General features: G+C 36.1%; 2 protein-coding genes across 6 annotated transcripts; one reads left to right on the plus strand and one right to left on the minus strand.

Moving 5' to 3' along the window:
• The first annotated feature begins 17 nt into the window (after nt 1-17).
• On the plus strand, nt 18-24,329 carry LOC6649358. 5 transcript variants are annotated; one of them, XM_047011390.1, is made up of 16 exons: nt 18-242; nt 2,179-2,410; nt 14,597-14,691; nt 14,763-14,869; nt 14,943-15,047; nt 15,110-15,211; nt 15,605-15,782; nt 15,870-16,289; nt 16,353-16,877; nt 16,937-17,078; nt 17,138-17,242; nt 17,309-17,436; nt 18,386-18,409; nt 19,342-19,474; nt 21,140-21,279; nt 22,247-24,329. In XM_047011390.1, the coding sequence occupies exons 3-16, from the start codon at nt 14,597-14,599 to the stop codon at nt 24,264-24,266; spliced, it is 4,224 nt and encodes a 1,407-aa protein (XP_046867346.1). In that variant the 5' UTR covers nt 18-242; nt 2,179-2,410; the 3' UTR covers nt 24,267-24,329. The 5 variants fall into 5 exon arrangements, with proteins under 5 accessions (XP_046867346.1, XP_046867345.1, XP_046867348.1 ...); XM_047011389.1 differs by lacking the exon at nt 18-242 and adding an exon at nt 268-416; XM_047011392.1 differs by lacking the exons at nt 18-242; nt 21,140-21,279 and adding an exon at nt 268-416 and having other exon boundaries at nt 22,233-24,329.
• Nucleotides 8,503-9,812, minus strand: LOC6649357 (galactose mutarotase). The gene has a single exon (XM_002071580.3). It carries the CDS (start codon nt 9,744-9,746, stop codon nt 8,565-8,567), a length of 1,182 nt encoding a protein of 393 aa, XP_002071616.1. The 5' UTR covers nt 9,747-9,812; the 3' UTR covers nt 8,503-8,564.
• Nucleotides 24,330-24,368: the final 39 nt, after the last annotated feature.

A 24,368-nucleotide genomic window follows, 5' to 3' on the forward strand; every position in this document is an offset into this window, starting at 1 on the left:
GCCACACTGCAGTCTGCAGCTTTCAGTTGCAAAAAAAAGTCCGCGTTGCGCGCGGTTGCACCCCGTTCGGGTGGATGGAAAACTAAACTTTTGACTCGCGTTTGTTGTTACAAAAAAAAAAGTATAGGAGGAAAACAAAAAAAAAAAAAAAACATACAAAACAAAAATAAGTAATTTGTTCGAAACACGCGAAATATATAAACACAAAAATTGTGTTAATCAATGCATAGCGAAAATTGAAAGTAAAGTTCATTCAAACTTTTTACCTTTTTTTTTGCTCGTTGTGTTTGCTTGCTAAAAATTGAATGGATTCGAAAGAACGTAAACAAACGTGAAAAATCGACAGGCGGGGGGAGGTTTGCCTGAAGAGGCGGACGAAGAGATGGTGGTGCGTCGGAACGACAAGAGAGAGTATAGTAATACCACAAAAAAAAAAAACATTTCTTTGGATGCTGATGGACCAAACCAAACCCACCTGACTAAAATTGTGCTTCTTTTGGTGGTTGTGCGTGTTTGTGTCTATGTGTGTGTCTGAGCGTATGTGTGTGTGGTGGTTGCTGCTCTTCTTCATCTTATCCTACTTCTTCATCTTTCTTTGGCTGCTGCCGTTCTTGTTGTTTTTCCTTTTTTTTATTTATGTATAGACACGAAAGCGTAGATACATATATGTACATACATATATTCAAATTAGAAAACTGAAAATAGCTCTGGGCAAAAGGAAAAGTGAAACAAATAAAATTCTGTAAATTTCGGAATTTTTCTAAACTTTCTATTCATTTAGCCAAGGATTTGTGTTTTGTGTGTTTTGTTTTTTGATTTTGTTTGCAATTTCATTTCATTATCGATCGAAATTGAAACCCATGCCATTCCAGGGCAACTTAATCCATCAGAGCGGGATTAAGGTTACGTGTGAGCGCGCTACATTGCGATGCCCACGCATCAGCACCAGCGTTGGCCGGTCAACGTCGCGTCATCTAACCACCCCTAAACACAGTCCCCCCCCCCCACAAATCTCCCCAACCCTCGTTCCCACCCATGCCATACCGGTAAATGGCCGATAGAAGCAGCAGCGGCGTGAAAGTTCATAACGGCGCCACGCTCATCAAGCTTATTAAATGCAGTCAACAGCAGCAGAGCAGCCACCCAACAACAACAACAACAGCACCCATATTTATAGTGAAACTTTAGACAACGGTACAGCCAGCTAGCTATCTCTTTCTCTCTCTCTCTCTCTCTCTCTCTCTCTCTCTCTCTCTCCCACTCCACCCTCACAATAAGTTTTATTTAAATTGGAAAATGTTAATTCATCTATTTAAAAAGTTATTAAAGAAATCGAAAGAGTAAACAGAACTTAAACTCAAAATAACTTAAATAACAAAATCGACGACGAATTCAATGCAATTTAAGAAACCATAATAAATATATCTATTTATTGCTTAATATATTTAACTTTTAATCGAATTGTCAAATAGTTTTGCTCTGTCTTCAGTTTGCATCAATTAAAATTTACTTTATTTAGAGGTCGAACACCTCTATGTACATATGTAGCTATGATGTATGAGAATAATTTGACTTGAAATAGTCTCGTTTCGTTTGAAATGGGTGCGGGGGCGAAAACACTGGGCTAATTTTGGACATGCTGAAGTTTGTATACTCTAAGCTAACCAAAGAAAAACAAGGAAACGATCTGGATAGTTTGTAAACAAAATCCTGTCACCATGATCAGCATTAACTGAATTATAAGTCATTAGATATCAACTTTCTATTCGTATAAGATATTCCATCATTCATTTTCACTAGATAACCAAATACATACACATGTATAATAATTTTTTTTAGGTGAACTAGAACTAGGAAATAATTCTGATTGATTAGACTGAATGCAGTCGCTTGAGAATGAAATATAGATTAAAAAAGAAACTGTAGCTTTAATTCACTGGATCGGAATGTCTCAACAAAATAAGTATACCATTTTTTTGCAAGTGTATCAAGCAAAATAATAAAAAAAAAAAACCAAAGCTGTATCTCAGAACGACTTCCATTTCACTTTCTCGACCTACTTTAACAAGCCAACGACAACCGAAAAAAAAACAAGTTTACCTTTACCCGTCTGCTGCTGCTGCTGCTCTGCTCAATATTTCCCCTCGGCATTTTTTTTACGTTTTTCTTTTTTTCAAGTGAACCAAAAACAAATTGTGTTAATATGAAGATGAGTTTGTGAAAAAACAAAAGCAAAGCAGAGAAAAAAACAGACAAGCAACTTTTATCAACCGCATCGACAGCCGGATAGCTAGTTACCTCTATTACCTGTTCCCCCTTTCCACAGCAACGTGAGGCGAGAGCAAAGAATCAATCGTGCAGCGGCGCCTGACTGCAGCCAGCGTCGGTGTGGCGCTGGCAACAAATTGCGGTAAGAATAATGATCAACTTCAGATTTGATGCCAAATTATTGGCATAAATTTTTGGAAAATACGTTAAATCTACGTTTTTATTATGGTGTCAACAAAAACAACTTCGGACTTAAAATTTAAAAAATTAACTATTCAAAATCAGTAGTGTTCGTAACAAAAATAAACTACATTAGCCAAAGAATGATAAAGAAATTTCTTGTTATTATTATTATTAAGTAGTTGGTTAACTAACTGGAACTAACTGGTCATTAGGCAGGGCTTTCGGCTCAAAAAAAAATTCGAAGAAAAATCAAGAAGGAAAAAGGATTAACTGATTGAGATGTCATATGAATTGGTAATTTATGTAAAAAATCTCTCTAAGAAGGTTACGGAAAAATTTCTTTAGACTGTACTTGGCCGAAAGTACAAAAAATTATACAATATAAACATATGTATATATACAAACCAGCTGGGTTATATTTTTCGACATCCGCAAATAAATTTTCAAAAAAAGAAACAAACTGCTAAAAATAGATAAAATTGCTAAAAAGCCCCATGGTGACTTTAAAACAAAAAAAGGACACAACTCCACAAAATGTGTTGGTCAAGTTGGTGGAGTTGAGACAAAGTGTGGGGAAAGGAGAGAAGAGCAGGGAGTGTGAGTAAAGCCGAAGGATGCAGTGTCCTAGTGTTTCTCCTTTTTTTTTTCTATCAACTTCCGTTGTATGTAACATGGCCCAACACACAATTTCGAGGGTTAGTTATTTTTGGGAACGACTACAAAGGGGGGCGACAAAAGGGGTCGGTGGGACAAGGAGGACGAACAGTGGCTCCAGTGCTTGCTAGAGAAGGTTTTATGCGGCATTGCTGTTTTCTATATTCCACTCCAGAAAAGGCTACAGAGACAGGAAGAGAGAGAGAGAGAAAGCGAGAGAGAGAGAAACTAAAGCGCAGGAGCGGACTTTGACTTGTAAGGCCCGAAAATTTCTTAGGTTAGAATGTGTATAAACATTGACTTTTCTTGCATATAACGGATGGAAATCAGGACGAATTCCCTTCGAACGGGATAATAAGAGGTAAATCCTGTTTAACAGGACTCCTAAATTGATCGATTTCACTCTCCATAATCTATAGCTAGATTTGCTAATGTTTTGATCAAGAGGATTTCCCGACTTTTCCAAACATTCTAATGGAATTATTGAGAACTATTCCTTCTACGACTTTGTATTAAGTTTAGGCTATATATCGTGGATTTCATTTAAAGAGATTTCTCCCTCAATTAAATCGTTTTATTATCATCTTTAGATCATTTATCGATCTTGAAAAGTTCATCAAAATTATCGATAAGTTGTCAAGTGCTTTGACTGATTCCGCTTCCGTCTCTAGGCTTGTGTCTTTCACTGTCTTTTTGACACACAACCCCAAAAATAAAAGAAAACAAAAACACAATCGACTATGGCGAGACGATGATTTTACTTTTTACAAAATTTTCCAAGGATATACACATACTTCTGAATGTGTGTGTGTGTTTGTTTGTGTGTAAGTGTGCGTCTTACGCATTTACATTATACCCATGGAAATGTCTGAGCTGGTAGGCGACAAAATGCTTACCATCCCCAATATCCGCCCCCCTCCGCTCCGTCCGTACGGCGCCTGCTATTTCCGTTGGGCAACCTGTGGCGAATTTGTTTTTTGTTTAGAGGATTTTCCTTGTCCCATTGTAATACACAAATTAAAAGATCCCGTTGCTCAATTGATTATTCTCATTAGAAAATAGTTGCGATTCCAAGATGTCTCCCGATCCACCCGGGGGACCACCTTATTGATATCTTTTTGTTATCTTATCTCTCTGAAATTTTATAAAGTTTGATATATTTACTACATAAGGTATGTATGAATGTTCATAGTGATAATAGAATACCAAGAGCTTAACGATCGATATCGATTTGAGAATTAAATACCATGTTAAGATATATCAGAATATTTTGGCGAAAATCTCAAAAAGACCATGAAAAGTATTTTGGACCTTAATAAGGTTGAATAGCCCAGAAAGGTTCTGTATAAACAATTAGATTTCGATTGGGAATGTAAATAGATCCAGTAAACCGATGCTGATTGTGGTTTCCTTTCTCCTTTTAGAAACTAATTCAACTTTAAGACTGACAAGTTAAAATATTTCCTTATATGTATACCCATATACCCTATGCTACGATTTGTCTATCTAATTTTTGAATAAACACACAACAGAATATTTTCGTGGCCTGGAAGAGAGAAGTCATTTCAATTAGATAACTCTTTGCCTCATTGTTTTAAGCTAAAAATAAAAGCAAAGAAGAATAAAAAAGAAAGAAAAACCAAACAACAAAGGTAAAGGCAGCATTTTTCTGCAGCAATTTAGACGTATTTCCTGTCGGTATTAGCAAACAGGCAAACAAACAAACAAAAAATTAGAAAAAACACACACAGAGAGAACAATGGCCCAACCCCTCCGCCTACACCACTTGCTCTCTTCTCCGATGTGAAAAGAATTCAATGTATTTGCAGCAAAGCTTAAAATGTCAAATCGGTAGATAAAATATGGTTATATCAGAGGCGAAGAACTGAGAAAAATATCCTCCCTAAAATCTTTCCTAGTTCCGCTCTGGATAAATATGTATATGTATATTCCTATTAACTGCTTGATCTTGTTAGCCTTTTCTACGGATGTTTAGCCGTCTTGCCAAATGCAATAGTTTTTTCACTCTCCCTCTCTCGCTGTCTCGTTCTTGTCCGGCTCATAAAATGGTTTTTAACATAGTATAAATATACCCTGCTTTAGGTGGTTGAAAAGGATACATTTTCTCAACAAACTGTTTGAGTAACGTAAATATAAATACGATAATCAGCTAAACGGGCATCCATTGATTAAGTGAGCTTTAAGAGAGTAACTCTCAAAAGGAGATTCATACTTAAAAATCTGTTCTAAAAATATATATAAACTAATTACAAAAAGGTGCAAGAAAATATTTACTAGATTTATTAGAGTAGATACAACTCATCCTTATTAGTTGCTAAGAAATGATTACATATGCATACATATATTAACAATCGATCCTAGAATTGGTGAATTTGAGAGAGCCGAAACTCGAACTTTTCTCTTTTTTTCGAAGGGTATTTGATAAGGCAATACTTTGCAATACAAATTTGTTTTTTTTTTATTTTTTTTTTTTATTCTATTTTATACTTTTCTGTCGCAACTTTTTCCCTTTTGCCTGCTCAACTCACTCTATCTCTATCTATCTATCTCTCGTTCTCTTTCTCTCTTTGTTATTCGCTTTTTCTGTTTGGCATGGCCTTTTAGTTGATTTCCGGCCTCTCCAATTGTGTGTGTGTGTGTGTGTGTGCATGACGATGTGACATTGCTTTTATGGTGGGTCCAACTTTATTCCTCTCAATGACCCCCCCGTGCCTCATCCACAGGATATGTGCTCTGTCAACTTTGTTACGTTTCGTTCTTTTTTTTTTGTGTTTTCTTCTCGTTTTTGATGTGCAAATCAATCCGCAGTATACTCGAACTATATATACATATATTTACATACATATATACATATGTATGTATATGTATATATCAATTTGATGTCATGGCATCTCTCTAATTCCATCAAAAGGTGCTTTCAAGTTAAATGTATATACAGAAATTTATTAAAATCGTTAAAGAATCGTATCCATAAACTGAATCGAAAGGAAATGCGGACATATCCTTTACTTATCTCTTCAAACACGAACTAAGTCCTTTGTTTAATGTTAAACATAGTGTTCATCTGAAGAGGCTTAACCAAATCAATTTAAACTTTTATCACAAACAACTAACCTAGCATATGGCTAGAATTAAAATCAGCCTAGAACGTTGGGAAAAAACACTTGTAATTTTAAACTAACCCAAATGATCATAACGGCAGGATGTCAAGTGGCCGACACCGTGCCTAATATAATAATAATTTTTGAACGACGCATAACGTGGGTTTGAGTATCACTAGAATAAGATCTTCTAAGAACTATTGTCACACGCTAGAGCCTAAGATTCTTACGATAAGAATAAATCCGTACTTTTGTTAATAATATCAGTTCATATTTTGAATTCAACAAATGAAAATCCTTTGTTATCTTGTCATTAAGACGCTTTAACTTTAATCCTCAATCATGCAAAACATAAATATTGGTTTGGAAAAATAAGTTTAAATGATTTTAACTTTCGTTTGATTCCAACATTTAAAATATACCAAAAGTAAAATCAGATGTTTGGTTGGTAAAGAATCCGAAGATAAGAAAATCGACATTTAGCTAAACATAAGGAATAGAATTCAAAATTAAATGACAGTAGCCATGGTCAATTCGAGTCCAAAAATTGGCTTTATCTTATGTTAGAAGAACCTTTAGAAGCTGCTTGAAAGCGTTTGGTGTATAAAACCTTTAATGTGTGTTGACCTTTAACATGTCTAACAAGTCCATTAATTTGTATGATGCAAATGGATTCGCTTAACTTGGTGTCTTCCGTATTAGGCAAGGGCCAGATATACTCAATGCCCAGAATCATCTCATTAGCTGCACTTAAAAAGTTAGTTAGGGTTCGAATATGATTTAGAAAAGGTTAACAACATGTAAGTACATATGTACTATCTAAAAATGGGGAATTTCAAAGTTTTTGGCATTAGACATGAGATTAAATGTCGTCGTCGTTTCAACTATTGGGTTGAAACATTGCTTTTGGCTTTTTTTGAGGGTTGTTTCTTTTAGGGGGGAGGGGGGGCGCCTAACTCATTTAGCGCCTTGTTGTTGCCGCCCATTTTTCGCCTCCACGCCTCTAAAAAAGCGCAGGCAGTCAGTCAGTCAGGCTCTCTACTACTTGTATGCAAATGTACTTGGTTGTTCTCGTGTTGGTGTAGTTGTTGTTGTTGGTGGGGTCGCCAAAGTGTCGGCATTTTGCTGGCATTTAGGTTGATGTTTTTTAATTGCTAGCACAGAGAGAAAGAACGAGAGAAAGACAGAGAGAGAGAGAACGCGAACCATGTCACGCAATTCCAAAAAAAAACAAACTATGTACATAGACAGTGGCGGATTTACTCTAGGCCTAGGGTGGTTTGAGTCCAAAATGTGCAAAAATACAAAGTAAAAAAGAGATGAAAGATACGTAGAGAAGAGTGGGGCTAATTGGCGCATTTTTAACGGTTTATGTATTATGATTGGGAGCTCGTATCCTGTCATAAGGGCACTTAAATCAATGATTAATTCATTCTGCAACTATTGATCATTTATATATTTAGATGAGATTTACCGTAATAAAGCTATATAGTTTCGAACATATCCGAAATTGGCGTTGTCAAAAATAACGTGGCAATGTGACACATCGGCGTCTTACAAAACATTTTTTCGAAAACGAACTTTTATTCAAATATAGTTATGATTTTAAAGCGCCATATTTAAATTTAAAAGTTGCCCTACCCTAGTTTTTAACTTGTAAAACTAAAAATTTAAAGATTGTGTTAATTAATTGAAATAAACGAACTACACACAAGAAGCTAATACATTTTGGAACCCTTTTTTAGTTAACATCAATCAAAATTAAAAATGTTTTTGAAACGTTTTGTTGGCGAACAAAAATTTATTTTCGAGGTATAAAGTTACATAAACCCAAATATTTCGGATACTACGAATTGGATACGTCTAAGTTTGTTATCCAAATATAATCTACCAAAATGCGATCTTAGGACACTTATCACTTTTCGATAAATTGACTGCGTATATATAGGGTACATTAACGAATCTCACCTACATATATTAACGCGAACGCATACAAGTTTCCACAGTGCGTATACGTATTGGATTGACTAAATGATGGAGGGAGGCAAAAAGGGGCGGCCAAGCCAGCCTGAAAAACCGCCTCTGTACATTTATGCATGCCCCAGACCCCCCCTCTCTTATCATGCCCGATGAAAACTGAGTGAGCAAGAGCAATTTTGGTGGAATTCACAAATTTTCGAAAAAAATTTTCCGTATATTTATAGAAATTTTCACGGCGGGTTTACAAAGGAGAGGGGCGGGGCGACTGACTGACTGACTAACTGTATGCATGATGTGTATGAAAGACTTGTAATAATCTCGAATGTATATATATATCAATTTCTCTTTCTCGCTCTTCTATATATAAGATGTTCGCACCGTTTCTGCATCCATTTCCTCCAACTCATGAGGTTCGGCACAACATTTCCATGACTCTTGTATGCCAAAACGAAATACTGTCTCATGGAAATAATTCTCACTTGGCAATATAAAGACAGTAGGGAAATCCAATTGATTAACAGAATCGGGAAACTTTTGCAATTGCAAACTGAAGCCAGAATATTGCCAATATCGGGTACATTGTTTACCCATTATCGCGTCATCGCCACGCAGCTCCTTGGGAAAATCATTGGCAACCGAGAAACGTAAGCCGGGCTGATTGCTATAGATTTCCATAAGACGACCCGATGGCGGATGCAGAAATCGGCCCACAAATTTCGTAACATTCGCATCGAACTCCTTGTCCATGGCATAGCAGACCTCGCACTGGCGTGTTGGTTGAGACGGCAGAGTCTCAAATCGTCGCACACGATCCCCAATGAAGACAGGCAGACGTATGTCGTTGATGGTGTCATCGACTCGTTTGAATTTGCCCGTTGGCAACGATTCGGCATTTAGTTCAATTATATGATCTGCTTCCACAACCATACGATGCTCGTAAATGCCTTCGGGACCTGCTTTATGGCCGGCCAAATTGAAATAGATATGATTACTGATATTGACAGCTGTCGGACGATCTGTTCTCGCCTCGATACGGATATAGAAACGATTGTCATCGTCAATGGTATAGTGTATCAATACGGTTAGCTTGCCCGGATAGCCCTCATGACCATGATCGGATATGTGCCGCAGCGTTATGCCATCCGGACGTATTTGATCCAAATCCCATATGATGCTATCGAAACCAATAAAACCGCCATCGGTCTGATGTTTATTATTCAAATTTTTCGTTACCGAAACTCGTTTCTCATCCATTATAAACTCGCCGTTGGCCACTTGACCGCTCAAGCGTCCCAAGGTGCATCCAAATTGGGATTGACTATGCTGCAAATAGCCAGCCACATCATCGAATCCCAGGACAACGTCCTCGACATTATGATAGGCATCGGGCATATATATCGATTGTATGCTGGCACCCAATTGAATCACAGATATCGATAAACGATTCGTATTAGATATCGTATATCGTCTTACCACCTGCGCCATATTCGTAAGCGGATTGATGGCAATTCCGAATATATCCTCAACAACCTTAGCCATTCTCCTTTTGTAGTTTTTTTTTCCTAAATTTTTTTTGCCTAAAATTTGAAAAACTAAATAAAAAGAAAGATATTGAGTAAATTTGACAACTATCGTAAAGATAAACAAAGGTAGAAAATTTTCCAAATGGAAGAAAACTGTTTGCTGATAGATCATAAATTCGAAAAATCAAACAAATAATGCAGATGGAATTTATTTATAGTCTTTTATTATACACATGCACAGGTTACTACCACATACATCATATGTGTAAATTGAGTAAACTACAGAAATTACCATACGTAAATAAATAAACAAAGAAACATTGAACTAACTTGGCTCTTGGCTGCATTATTGTATACCCTGCATGGCGTATACGTAATATTTTGTAATTAAATCCTTACAAAGCTTTCAATTGGCGAAATCTAATGAATATATTGCTTCTTAAATTAACAAAAGGCTCTCAATATTCCCATTATGGGACTTAGTTGTTTAATCTGAACAATTAACTATTTTTTAGTACTTACAATGATTTTACAAATTTTGTATGTACTCATTTTGTGAGGGTATTTAAACAAATCTACAATATCATGCTTGTTCACCTTAATTTGTAGCCTCTCTTCTACTTCTGCTTCCCCCCTCTTCCTTCCGTTTCTCTGTCATTAAGTGTAAACCTTTGCCCTAAACAAAAACTCATTTAAACCGCCTAAAAAAGCAAAAATACATTAAAATATTACAATTTAAATTTATTGTCAGCGTGATTTTTATAATTCATCAAACATTTTTAACATCCATTTTGGTATACATTATTAGTTGACCTTTAACATTCAGATCAAAAACGCGTTAGCTGAACACGCCTCTTTTTGAAGGGCAGAGAAAGAGAGAGAGGCCACCTAGGGCTAGGGCTAGGCCTATCTACCTATAATTACGACTACGACTGCTACTAAGCGATAATATTAGGATCGATAACCTTCTATATATGTAAGCTTAGTTCAAAATTAGTCTCTTAATTTAAAAATTTTAACTGCCCAATAAAGATGTCAATGCATGGGCGGATCTAGTATTGTGAAATGGTGGAAATTGGCTCCTTTAAGTATGCAATAGGCTGGTAGTGATTATTTGCAAAAAGTTTAAAACTTTTCGTATGTCTTGTAACTTGAAAATTTCGGAATTTTCCAAAACTTCTTTATATGTTTCAAAAATCAAATTCTTAGTCGTCTTATTGCATATTTTTGGAAGCAAATTTCTCTCATTTCATCCGCCTAGATCCGTCTATGTATCAATGAGGGGGAATACAATACAAAAAGAGATTTTCTTAATTGCAGACAGATATAAATTGACATTTTAATTTGTATACCCTTGCGAAAAAGGGTATAGAAGTTTTTTTTATTGGTTGTGCAACGCATAAAATAAATCATCTCCGATCAGCACAATAAGACAATTTTATATAGCCATGTTCGTGGGTAGATCAACGCAAACCTCTTTCTAGACATAGTGCTGCAATTTTGAAAACAATATTTAGAATTAAGGCTAGTCGAACCACTTTCCCATTAGACGATGTGTAGATCATTCGAGAGAAAGAAAGATACAATTTTAGTTCTATAACTTTGGTTACTTTGTCAGCAATATATGGATACAATTCCCATAGAAATTATCGTTCACAAATAATCAATTTGATCATATAATAATATATATAAGTATAAAAATAAATATTTGTCAGTTGAAAATATTCAATTGCAATTGCGGCAAGAGCAGTCAATTAGTATTAGGTTATTAACCTTTGAACAAATTTAGCTATAATTTTGTTAAATTTGATCTATAATCAAATAGCACATTGTATGCTTTATGGTTCGCAGTAGTTCGGTTTTAGTTTGTAGACCGGAAAGAGTTAGATAGAAGGGTACAAAAACTTCGGCATGGCCAAATTTAACCCATTCCTCTCTCTTACGTTATTGCTATTGCAATAATTATTCAATAGAAAAAGCCAAAAGAAAATTGCAAGGTTTACCACCTACCACAGAGACGAAGAGTAAGAGAGATAGCCACATATTTAATTGAATTTCGCTATCCATTCCTATCCGACCGACCGACATGCGTGGCTTTTCACACCGCCTGTCACTCACGTGAAGAAGGGTGTACCACATAGAAGAGGGTAGGGAAGGGTAGAGGGTCAATTGGTTGGTTGTGCGTTCTATCCATGCCATGGCTCATTGCCCACACGACGAACAAATAAAATGGAAAAAATGTGTAAATAAATGCAGAATCATTGCTCGTCAGCGTCGGCTGGCAAAATCAGAAAAAAATTACAGTAAGTAAGTCAATCGAGGCCAATGCCAATGGCAATGCCAGTTTCAGTTTCAGTTCCAATTGCATTAGCTGCAGTCATCCGTCTACCTCTTCCTTAATAACTTGGTCAAAAAATATTTAATCCGTCAAACAAAAATATCAAAATTAAATGTAAGTCTTGCCAATTTCATTGTCTTCAATCAAGCGAGAGAGAGAGAGAGAGAGAAAGAGAGAGGGAAACCAGCAGTTGTTCTTCATGATGACCAAGTATTTTGTTTGATTTTATCGCCTGTTAACTTAAGTTATAATTAGCTTCAAAGATATGACCATAAATATATGTACAAATATGTGTCGAACCAGTCCAGAACCACTAAATGATAATGTTTTTACTGATAAAATTTAATTTGCCAAATCTGACTCGCATATTATTGATGGAGGGTTTGATAACTGATTAGAGCTACTCAAAGTCTATTAGCCCCAAAGGGCTCTACCTATAAATATTACTCGGAAAAAGATAATTGAATTTCATAATACATAATATCAATGGGGAAAATAAGAAAAAACTATGCCCGTAATCAATGGCGAATGCATGGGTGGGAGAAAAAATGAGAAGGGAAATCTAAAACTAGAATCTATCAATATTTGCAAAGATTTCCTTTCAAAAATAAATGTATTTTTAATGAAAACAATTAGAAAATCTAATTGTATAACATTCAATAACAATAACTTATTTTTGTTTCACTGTGCTCATAGATTATAATTCATTATCTTTATACTTTGGCATACCTACTACACCTACACATACATGTATATTTATGTATGTATGTATAGGAATAGAATTAATAGCTAATTGTTAATCATAAATTAATACATCAAGGTTCATTTCGATTTTGGTTCAAGTTGCTGGTTGTTTGTGCTGATTATGGATCAGAAATCAATATTCGCAAAAAAAAAAAAAAAAAAAGACAATCCCTCGATTCTTTTCATATGCCAAATCGGTTGAGGTATAATGCACCTGACCAAAGAGAGATAACTAATAACTAAGCTAATGATTTATTATTAATATCACATTCGTTTATATGTATGTCTGTCTTTATAACTTAGTCTGGCGAATAACAGGGGTCGGGGCGGTGGTTGAGGTGGGCAGAGGCTCGTATCTCGCAGTGCCGGACTAGCCATGTAGCAGGACAAATGATTTAAGATCACTTAACAAGATTTTTAATCACTGAACATTTTAATCAATGCTCAATCATTTCATTCAAAATTAAATTGAAAACTTCTAAAAAATTTGAAACACTCTTAACATTGCGAGTCTCTAACTGGGTAAAATTTTAACCGATTTTCAAAAGTGATATCACATTTTAATGTTTTTAAATTTAATTCTGAATTAGAATGTAAATCACGCGAGAATTATGAAGTTTTATCTTTTCAAGCGAGACAAAAAATGCCAAAAAGTGACAAAATATGCCAATCAACTTTAATTTTCATTCATGTTCTGATTTTTGTATATGTATATATTTCTAATTTATATTGAAGTTTTTTGGATTGCTCGGGCCCCGCACTCGCTTAATCCGTCACTGTTAACTCGCATGCATGCTTTTCCCACTTTCTTAATTATATACATATATGATGGCAAATTTCTTTGTTGCCATATTATCAATACCCTATATTTTATACAGGCATATTGAAATTATGAAATATATTAAATGAGTCTGCTTTATGCGTGATAAAATGAAAGTAGATCGATTGGTCGTTTGTTTTTCTTCTCACATCTACAATTGGGAGTCGAATAAATTGGAGATGAACTTTACTTTGGCAAAAATTTACTATAAAAAAAAATCAGATTTGTAGAAACCCTAAGATGACAGTATCCCTTGAATGCATTACATCATATATTTGTTAGACTGCTTTAAATATAAAATAGGTAAAAACACCAAAATACTTAAGATTTGTTCTTTAAATTCAAGGATAAGGGTTTATTTCAATAGAAATTTTGAGAGTTTTTTAAAAGTTTAATTAACAGAGAAAACATTTTATCCAACAAATACTCGTCGCCCTTTTCAATGTATGAAGCAAGAAATATTTAACCGAATTTTTACTCTTACTTACTTACTAAATATAAAAAATAATTATAGTTCGAGTTTATGACTAAATAAGTTTTTTACCAAAAATATTCAGAAATATGTTTGTATATGATGAAATTGTTATAAGAAATGTCAAATGCCAAATGGCCATATGATGCATTGAAGGGTTTAACATAATAAAACAAATTTTAAAACATAACAAGAATAAGAATACGTATATGTATCGGTTTAAGTGATTCACTCTTCCTACAACTCATTTCATTGGAATTTCTACAGGGTATAAGCAAATTCAGCAAGAACACTAAGAAAGTTTTGGGGGTCGACTTAGATTAAAGGGCCAATTTGATGATATATCGAATATATACTTACATGGACAATAACTAGGGGTTTCTGTCTCTCTTAACTAAATGATTCAGCATTAGGATGACCTAATTCAGTAATTCTCACTTTTCTCACGGTCTTTCTCTCTATCATTATTATTATTTCTTTTCCTTATTACAGATGCCTGGACTTGTGGTCTTCAGACGTCGCTGGTCTGTGGGCTCCGATGATCTTGTGGTTCCAGGGGCATTCCTCTTGACGATACATTTTGTATGGTTAGTTAATGATGATTCAACTTTGTCTTAATCAACATATATTTATGTGTAATTTATTTTATTTTTTACAGTTTTGTGCTTGTTAGCGTCTCGTTGATTGTATTTGAATATAATACACGAATATTAAGTATAAAATTATTATTCTATCATCTTATAGGCTATTGGTTAATACTATTTTGTAAGTATTTTTTTAGCCAACAGTCAATAAATATACGATTTTGAATAATTATTTGGGTTTTTTCATATTACAGTTTCAATATGCGTAGAAATAGGAATTTGTGTGATTTCGATGCGCGGCAGCATATTGGATGCCGAAGCTCGCACATCGATCAATATATGGATATACCTTAAGAGTTGTAAGTAACATATTCTCAATTCGTATCTATGGTGCAATATAATTGAATATTTATCATTACAGTGGTGATATTATTTGATATTGGTTGGTTAGTGGCTGGTTCGGTATGGTTATCCCATTACTATATCGATGCCCCCATCGATGAGGCCAAAAAAGTATATATAGGTGAGTGAAAAATTAAGATAATTAAGACTTTATAAAATGGTACATAAAACATGAATTGCAAAAATCTTGAACAATAATTTTGATGAATTTCTTAAAGGAATTAGATAAGTTTTAGTGAGTTTAGATATGGTCATTTTTTTTTATTTTTTTTTTTGGTTTCAAACTAGTTTTCAATATAATGTAGATGATGCAGTAAAAGTTTCATGAATTTACTGCCAATGTTTTTTTTATTCAATTGTTAAATACTACTAACTAGTTGAATTTATTAATACTGTTTCGTTAAGTTTAATACAAATTAAGTAATTAGTAACAGAGAGTTGAGTTGTGTAAGATAATTGCATTCTATGAAGTAATTTAAAAGTCTTTATATTAAACAATTTGTTGTACTATTAGCCATCATCATATGCAATTGGGCTCTGGTTCTAATAACATTGATAACCATATGGTGCACCTTCGATGCCGCCGGTCGCTCCTGGGTGAAAATGAAGAAATATCAGCGTTCCATGCGTGAGACTGAATCGCGTTTCAATTATAAACGCAGCAATAGCATGAATCGCAATTGGCGGCAAAGGTGAGTAAATTCCTTCCTCTCCTGGAAGACGGAAGAGACGGAGTGAGAAAATTCAATTTTTCCTATTCATTTTTATTTTTATCACAGAAAAGTAATGCGCGCCTATCAAGACAGCTGGGATCATCGCTGTCGGTTGCTATTCTGTTGCATGGGCTCATCGGAACGTAATCGTAACTCATTTACGGATATAGCACGTCTATTGAGCGATTTCTTTCGTGAATTGGATGTGGTGCCATCGGATGTGGTGGCTGGTCTTGTCCTATTGCGTAAATTTCAACGATTGGAACGGGAGGCGATTGTGCGGCAACGCAAGAATGGGACATATGAGTTCCTTAGCGGTGTACCCATAACAGAGCGTACACAGTTCCTAGCACTGAATGATGCCAAAAACTATGATTTCTTTCAAACAGTCATCCATTATATGTATTTTGCCCAGGGCGCCTACGGCTGGCCCATGTATGTGATAATCAATCGCAGCAAAATGTGGCATTTGGTGCCCGAATTGAAGTGAGTGTGAGAATATATCAAATCCGTTCATCTAATTGCATTGCTATTATGTGCTTTTTTCAGATGTTTTGGCTGCTGTTGTGGCAGCGGTGATGATACGGAAGTGATTCAAGATAATTGCTGCTATTGCAATTATGCGGCATTAAAGAAAACTCTCCAGCTGGGCGACATTGATATCGTCTATGCCACATATCATGTGGATGTTGGTGAGACGCCGTTCTTTGTGGCCATTGATTATACACAAAAGGCCATTGTGATTAGTATACGTGGCACACTGAGCATGAAGGACATACTAACCGATCTGAATGCTGAGGGTGAAGTGTTGCCATTGCAGCCGCCACGCGATGATTGGCTTGGCCATAAGGGTATGGTGCAAGCAGCCATCTATATACGCAATAAATTGCAAGAGGAGAATCTCATTGAGCGAGCATTGCAACGGAATGTGGAGAGGCAAACGCAAACGTTTGATTTGGTCCTAGTGGGTCATTCTCTAGGCGCTGGCACAGCGGCCATTTTGGCCATACTTCTTAAGCCGGAGCATCCAACGTTACAATGTTTTAGTTATTCACCACCAGGAGGACTATTAAGGTAAGCCACAAGTTCATGATGTACGTATATGTGTACATATACTCATTATCTGTTTGTAGCATGCCAGCGGTAGAGTATTCCAAATCGTTTATTACATCTGTGGTCCTTGGCAAGGATGTGGTGCCACGCATTGGCTTGAATCAAATGGAGGCATTGCGTGCCGATCTTATCAATGCCATACAGCGTAGTGTCGATCCCAAAGTGAGTGCATTTAATATATTTATACAGGTATTTTCAATAACTATCGATTTGCTTTGTAGTGGAAAACAATTTCCTGTTCGGTCATCTGCTGTGGCTGTGGTCCAGAGCCCACCTCAGTGGTCAATATGTCCGGTCAGGATACCCACATTAATCAGTATCAAGAGGTGAGTCATGAATGAAATGTGATTTGATTTCCCGCGTTTCATTGTTTCTGTTGTTTTGTTTTCCAGGAGCGCGGCACAGCCCGTTCGACTAGTGCCCATCCCACGGATAGCTCAATAGCTTTAACATTGCATCAGCCCTTATATCCGCCCGGACGCATTATACATATAGTGCGTCATCATCCCAAGCCAGATGAGTGAGTAATGGACCCTAATCACAACTTGAAAGTTCTTCTTATCATTTCATTTCATTTCGTTTTATGCCAATTCACAAACCCATACACACACAATACATACATATAGATTAGGGGCCAGTTCGAAGAACAATTATCTCTGAAAAATTTACAAATATTTATAAAACAAAAAAATCAAAGTTACTTGCTTCTATATAACCTTTTCTTGATCAACTGATAATGAAAGGTCATTGACTTCAAAAATTACAGCTGTTACAGCAAAAAAACTACCACAATTAATAGGTATTAAGTAGTTCATATGGTGAATAGATTTATAACAATATCAAAATGTGTAAACACAAACAAACAAAAACGATTGACTCACATATACATTTGTTCACTTTTTAACACAATTATCAGTTAAATGTGAAATCATTGAGGTAGTTGTAGGTGATTGATGCTGAGTGATGTATTCGAAATGACGTCTCAATGTGTGTCTGGGTCCGGGTTTAACAAGGCCAATCAAGTCGCCGCATAGGCGGATCTAGGTCTGTGAAATGGGCAGAGAACTTTAACTCCTAAAGTATGCAGTTTAAGCAATTATTAGAATATCCTGTTGATAAAAACCATTATCCAAGCAAACAGTGTTTAAAGACAAGAGGCATACGAAAGGTTATTCATCTTTTCCAGTCTATTGCATACTTTAAGGGGCAAAGTTCCCCTATTTCGAAGCCCTAGATAGACACAAATCGTTTTAAAGTAAATTAATTATAATTATCCACATGAATATAGATTTCATTTGTTTCATTTCTTTTTGGGATATATTTTGATTTTGATTTGGTTTCTTGAGTATATTTAAACACATCTCAAAATATTCTCCCTTTTTTTGGCCGCCCTCCCCAATCCACTATAATAATCATTCCAATTTATGCATAACGATATAAATTAGATAATTTTCCTAACTTATTTTCAGGCAAAAATACGACAGTGGTTGGAGGTAGGCGAAAAAGTACACACACATTGCACTTGAAAATAAGATACACACGAAAAATCTATTGAAATTAGAGTGCCAGGAGATAAATTATTGATATCTCACAACTCATAAGAAGTTTTGAACAAGTTTTTGGATAATACATATGTACATGCATACATATACACACATAAATATTGTATATGTATTTGCAAGGAAATATCAAGAGTTTGATGAGATCTAAAATCAACTCGTTCTTTATTTCTCTCTCTCTCTCTCTCTCTCCTTCTCTCTCTCTCTCTCTTTTACACAACTTTGTATTGGTTTTCAGTTTGTTATTATTTTATATAATATTCATTTAGTTTTTTATTGTGCGTGCGTGTGTGTACTTAAATGAATAACAAAAAAAATTTATTAAAAAATTAAAATTTATGAAAATTAGTACAAAATAGTTAATATAATATATATATTAAACTAAATTTAAACAAAAGTAGTAAACAATTTAAAATTGCATGAGATAAAGCATGTGTTAAACTATATCTTCTCGTTCCCTTCCGTCCAAGCCCCTTTTCTCTTGGTCTCGCTGTCTCTAGTCATTGCTCTCTTTTTCTCTCTGTCTTTCTCTCACTCGTTATTTTTACCTTTTCCCTAGATTAGTGTCTCGTTGATTATAATGGGCAGCGAGTAAATACATAAATTTGGTCTATATATATTTTGAAAAGTTCATATTTTTAAAAGTTCTTCTTTTGTGTTATTTAGATTTTCGATCGATACCAAGCATGATCTTCTCTTAACCCTTTTTTTTCAATCTATGTTAGGACACATCAATTACATACATACATACATCTACAAATATCTAACTATATACAATATACTTATAAGTATCTATATCTATATATACATTTGTTTTTAATTATGGATTTTATGAAAAGTACTGCAAAATTTCAATTGTCTTACAGAAATGTTCTCAAAAATCGTGAACCGGTCTATCAGGCAATATGGGCCGATTCCACCGATTTCGATGAAGTACTCATATCGCCTGTGATGCTACAGGATCATATGCCCGATAAGGTTCTTGCTGCACTCAAGAAGGTAATTTCGGAATTTGATGATGAACATGAACGTACATCCTCGGTGAATAGTTATTCCACAGCCAGTTGATCCCATGACCAAATATGGAATTCATATGTCGGATGATGCACCCTCCTTACAACTCGTCGTTTGAAAAATACAATACTATATATACTATATATAGAATATATTGCACCAATATTTCGTTAATTAGATTATAATAATTTATATATTTTATATATAGTATATTAACTAAGTATTAATATGTCTTCGTGGTCGTCGTCTTCTACGTTGTATATATACTATACTATATATACATATATCGTCCTGGACCGATAGACCCCCTCCTTATATCTCACCACCGACCCTGACACAGAGATCGAGTAAAACGACCCTCCCGTAACCCCCCTTATACCAGTGTAAAATCAACAAAAAAGAAAAGGTGCTTATCATTATTCTCACTCTCTAATGGATTTCTTATTAATTATTTAGCTTCCTTATAATTTTATTTTATTGTCTTGTACTTTTTATTTTTATGTATGTATGTGAAGAGCCTTAATTTTTGATAACCGCTGATACTTAGCCAAAAACAAAACAAAAAAAAAAACTATCAACAGTCAGTTCCATATACATAAGTGGACTTTAAACGGAATATCTACCGAATCGCTTGTATTTTTTTGTATTAAGTTATTTGATTGTCTATCTATTTATTATTAGATAAGTTCATAAAATGTACTTTGTCTATCTCATTATATTATTGATTTGAAGGTTATTACCACCAAAAACAAAAAACAAAAAAAAACCCCCCAATAAACCACATGTTATTTAAATAATTTTCAGTTGTTACTTTTTACTTTGCGCTAAAAAAAATGTTTGAATTTTATTATTTGTCAGACGACTGAAGCCTTAAAATCCTTAAAATTATCTATTAATTATATACATTATGATTATGATGAAACATTAAAATTCTGTTTTGTACCATGCTTTCATAGGGTCCCCAAAATGTATGTATTAGTTAAATGGAAGTGCCAAAAAGTATGCTATATATTTTTAATAAGCATATACAGCCGAGTCGATTCATATCTGTCCGATCTGTCTGTATTATGACCTCAATTGCGTGAACTATAAAAGCTAAAGCCACCATATTTGATATGTAAACTCATTTAGTATGGACGCTGTTCAAGTTTTAATTTCAATGACTCGTTAAGAAGGTTTACCTGGTTTGCATGGTATATAAAAATCAAATATTTCTTTTGCTAACATGAGAGTACTTTTTTTTTTCAATGTTAAAATTAATTTTTGGTAAGTTATTTTATTCAAAAAAAATATATTTACATACATATATTATTTTATTTTAATTTTGTTGCCTCATCGCCCAATCATTCATCTGTATTACTGAACCAAGCCAATTTGCATGAAAAAGAGCTGCACCCGTCTGGGAAGAATGAGGATAAGATACGAAGGTAGTGGGCCTTCCATTTTTTTTTATTTTTTTTTTTTTTTGGATGATAATGCAGAGAGTTCTGTATATGAATGGGTATATAAAATTCACAGACAGTTTCGTCTGTGACTCCTTTCTCTTTCTCACACACGCGCTCCCCACTTTCTATTTTCGCTCGCTAAATCGTTCGCTCACACTCTTTCTCTCTCTTTATTTCTCCCTGTATATGTGTGTGTCGTGTGCAGGTCGTGTCTTGTAGAGATCGAACGGTAAAGGCATGTACAGCAACTACTAATCGTAAATGTAATGATTACAACACAATAGCTACTACTACTACTACTACAACAACAACAACTCTAACAACAACACAAAATACAGATACCAGGTACAGCCCGCCCGCCTACTAAAAAAAATTAAAAAGACTTTCCATTTTGCTCTCGTTCAAATTTTAAATTCAAATTAAGAAAAACAAAATAAAATATCGAATCAAATTACAAATCTCTCTATCTCTCTCGCTCTATATATAAATATATATATATAAAACTCTCTCTCTCTCTCTCTCTCTCTATTTGTCTCTCTCTCTTTCTCTCTCCCCCCTCGTATGATTTATGTGATTTCTGTTTTTGTCGCTCGTGTCTAAATGTAAACAAATTTTTTTGTACATGATGTATATGAACTAATTAATTAAGCAACTGTATCTAAAATTAAAAAAAAAAAAAAAACAATCACATAGACACCATACCATACCTAGCCTCACCCTCTCACCCCCTACCACGCCTACAACCACACCCTCTTCCACTCCCACAACCCTCCTATAACCACTTTACTAACTACTAACTATTACTACAAATTGCTTTATTGACGCAACTGTACTTTAAACGCTATGCCATTTACACTCGCTCTCTCTCAAAAATCACTCGCTGTCAAGTTTTCAACTTGTATATAATCGTTCGTACTTATCCAGAGTCATATAAAATATATCCTTAATACATACATATATATATCTTCCACTATATATCTCGCTCTTGATTCACTCTCTCTCTCTATCTCTATGATGTGTATGTTCTACATTCTATTGGGGATGCAGATAGATAAAAAAGATTTCCTGTTAAGGGATCAACTGATCGATATACAGTTTATCGATAAATTGATATGACATTTCTTCTGCATCCTTAGTAGCAAAACAAAATAAAAAGTTATCAATTTTTATGCTAATACCATTATATTCAATATCATTATCACATTAGATAGCACATCCTCCATATATATAATGCGGTTTTTCTCTGTCTCTCTCTCTCTCTTTCTCTATATATTCATTTGTTGTTTCCTGTTGCTTAGGTTGTAACGACAAGTGGTCCACGTAAGCCCCAAAGGCAAACCTCCAATGCCTTCTCAACCACATCCAATGAACCACAGGAGCCAGAACGTTCAAGAGGCGGCAGTTTTTTAGTGCCAGATGAACGTGCTCATCAATCCTTGCAGCAGCAACAAAGTTCCTATACGAATCTAAGCAATTGCATCCTGTTGACGCCGACAGCACAGCATAAGGTCTGTCTGGAGACATCCTTTACGAATGGTTCGACAACCACCGAACAACATAGAATGTGCATTAACCAGGGCAGTGGCGGTGCCGGTGGCGGTGGCGGTAGTAAAACCTCCTCATTGGCTGGAGGACGCAGTCAAGCACCGACACCATATGACATATCAAGTGCTCTGGACGATAGCATCACTACCACTGTTACAGTCGCCATGCGTCAGAGTCCATCCATAATGAGTGAAACGGAAACGGCAGCCACCATGATATACCAGCAGAATCAGTATGATCAGCAGCTGGAAGAGGAGGAGCTAACTAATGAAGAGAGCATGGTGGAGAAGGTGATAGTACCTCGCTTTAAGGCGGTGGCCTTTGACATGGCATTAACTCCACCACCGCCGCCTGATCTGATGTTGCCTCTCTTCCGACAGCATTCGGAGCGTAAGCCACGTTCTTTGCCTCTCACCCAGATGCAGGTGGCATTGCGTAGAGCATCGGATGCAGCTGGTGTGGATTTGGTGCATGATGATTGGTATGGCCTGGCGCCATTGGCAAGCCCCGAGACTTTATCCGAAATCTCTAGTGTTTCCTCGCGCACAAGTGTCCCCATCAGTCTGGCCAATAGCATTGAAAGATTTCTACAAAATATGGGCGGTGCCGGCGGAGCAGCAGGTGCCCCCAAAGTGCCATTAGAGGATATTTTCGAATCGCAACTGCACACACCCAAGGTGATGAGACGTGCACCGAAATTTAGTGAAAATCTTGCCAGCTGCGCCGATGATAGCCGCAATCTGGATCAGTATAAGCGTCTGGGACGAGTCTTTGTGACATTTCCACGCATTTTTCCCGATCATCAGCAGCAGCAACATCATCAGCGTCTGCATCAGCATCACAATAGTAGTCTCGACTCGAGTGATGATAGCTTTGAGTCCGCATCCGCCCATAGCCTGCAAAGGCTACAGCTTCCTGGTGGCGTTGGTGGTGCTGCCGCCGGCATAAGCTCCAAGTCAGCCGATCAGCTTGATGATCAGCATCAAAATTTAGCTCCACTACCGGCCAAAAAGTTAACCTTCAGTGATAGTGACATCTTGGCTGATGATCCCAGTCAATTGTGTACGACGTCAGCTGCCTCCATGGCTCCTGCTGCCGCCACTGCCTTGGGCTCCACTGATACCAGTTTCTATAGCGCAAATTCATCGCTAGAAAAATTTGCCACACCCAGACAACAGCCAGCACCTCTAAATCTGAATGGTGGCCATCGTTTGGATGAAATTCTCATGCGTCCGGGCGTTCTTGAATCACATTTTCCTCTAATAAGTGGAGCCGGAGGAGTTGGAGTTGGAGTCGGTGTTGTCAGCAATGGGAGCATGGAGACACCACCACCAGCCATAATAGCTCCAGCTTCGCCATCGCCGCTTAATGGCAGTGGCAAGCGACCCGATGTGGTTGGTGGCCGAGTCCGTAAGCGTCTATCATCCGAAGAGTTTGTCTTTCCGCGAGGATCGGGCAGTGAGGATCTTGCCATGCCCATGTCCATATTAGTACAAATCGGTGAACTAGAACAAAATAATCATAATTCATCGCCATCGCCATCGGTTGGACGCAGACGCAAAGGTTGCTGTGTCTATCCGGCTGGAAATAGTATACGTCTAGATGCCGCTGCTGCCGCCGCCGCAGCAGGAGCCACTTCATCATCATCAGCAGGATCTGTTTGCTCTCCCTTGTCCATTAGTAAATTCACCCGCACACGAGTGGCAGCCGGCAATGGCAGTGGCACAGGCAGCGGAAATGCTGGCAAAACTTCCGCATCCGCCAATAATAACGAAAGTAATGTTTGAATAATTCTAAATGTAGTTGAATGCAGTACCTAAAGAAAAACAAACACATAGACACACACACATGAAAATAAATTAATAAATAAGAAAATATATTCTATGGGA

This window comes from Drosophila willistoni, assembly GCF_018902025.1.
Source record: "Drosophila willistoni isolate 14030-0811.24 chromosome XL unlocalized genomic scaffold, UCI_dwil_1.1 Seg141, whole genome shotgun sequence".
Classification (NCBI taxonomy): domain Eukaryota; kingdom Metazoa; phylum Arthropoda; class Insecta; order Diptera; family Drosophilidae; genus Drosophila; species Drosophila willistoni.

Bases quoted from the DNA above. Each gene is read 5' to 3' on its own strand.
- LOC6649358 (XM_047011390.1), top strand. From the start codon at position 14,597: ATGCCTGGACTTGTGGTCTTCAGACGTCGCTGGTCTGTGGGCTCCGAT. The intron at 14,692-14,762 runs GTTAGTTAATGA...TATTTTTTACAG, and splicing joins TTGACGATACATTTTGTATG to TTTTGTGCTTGTTAGCGTCT. The intron at 17,079-17,137 runs GTGAGTGCATTT...TTTGCTTTGTAG, and splicing joins AGCGTAGTGTCGATCCCAAA to TGGAAAACAATTTCCTGTTC.
- LOC6649357 (XM_002071580.3), bottom strand. From the start codon at position 9,746: ATGGCTAAGGTTGTTGAGGATATATTCGGAATTGCCATCAATCCGCTT.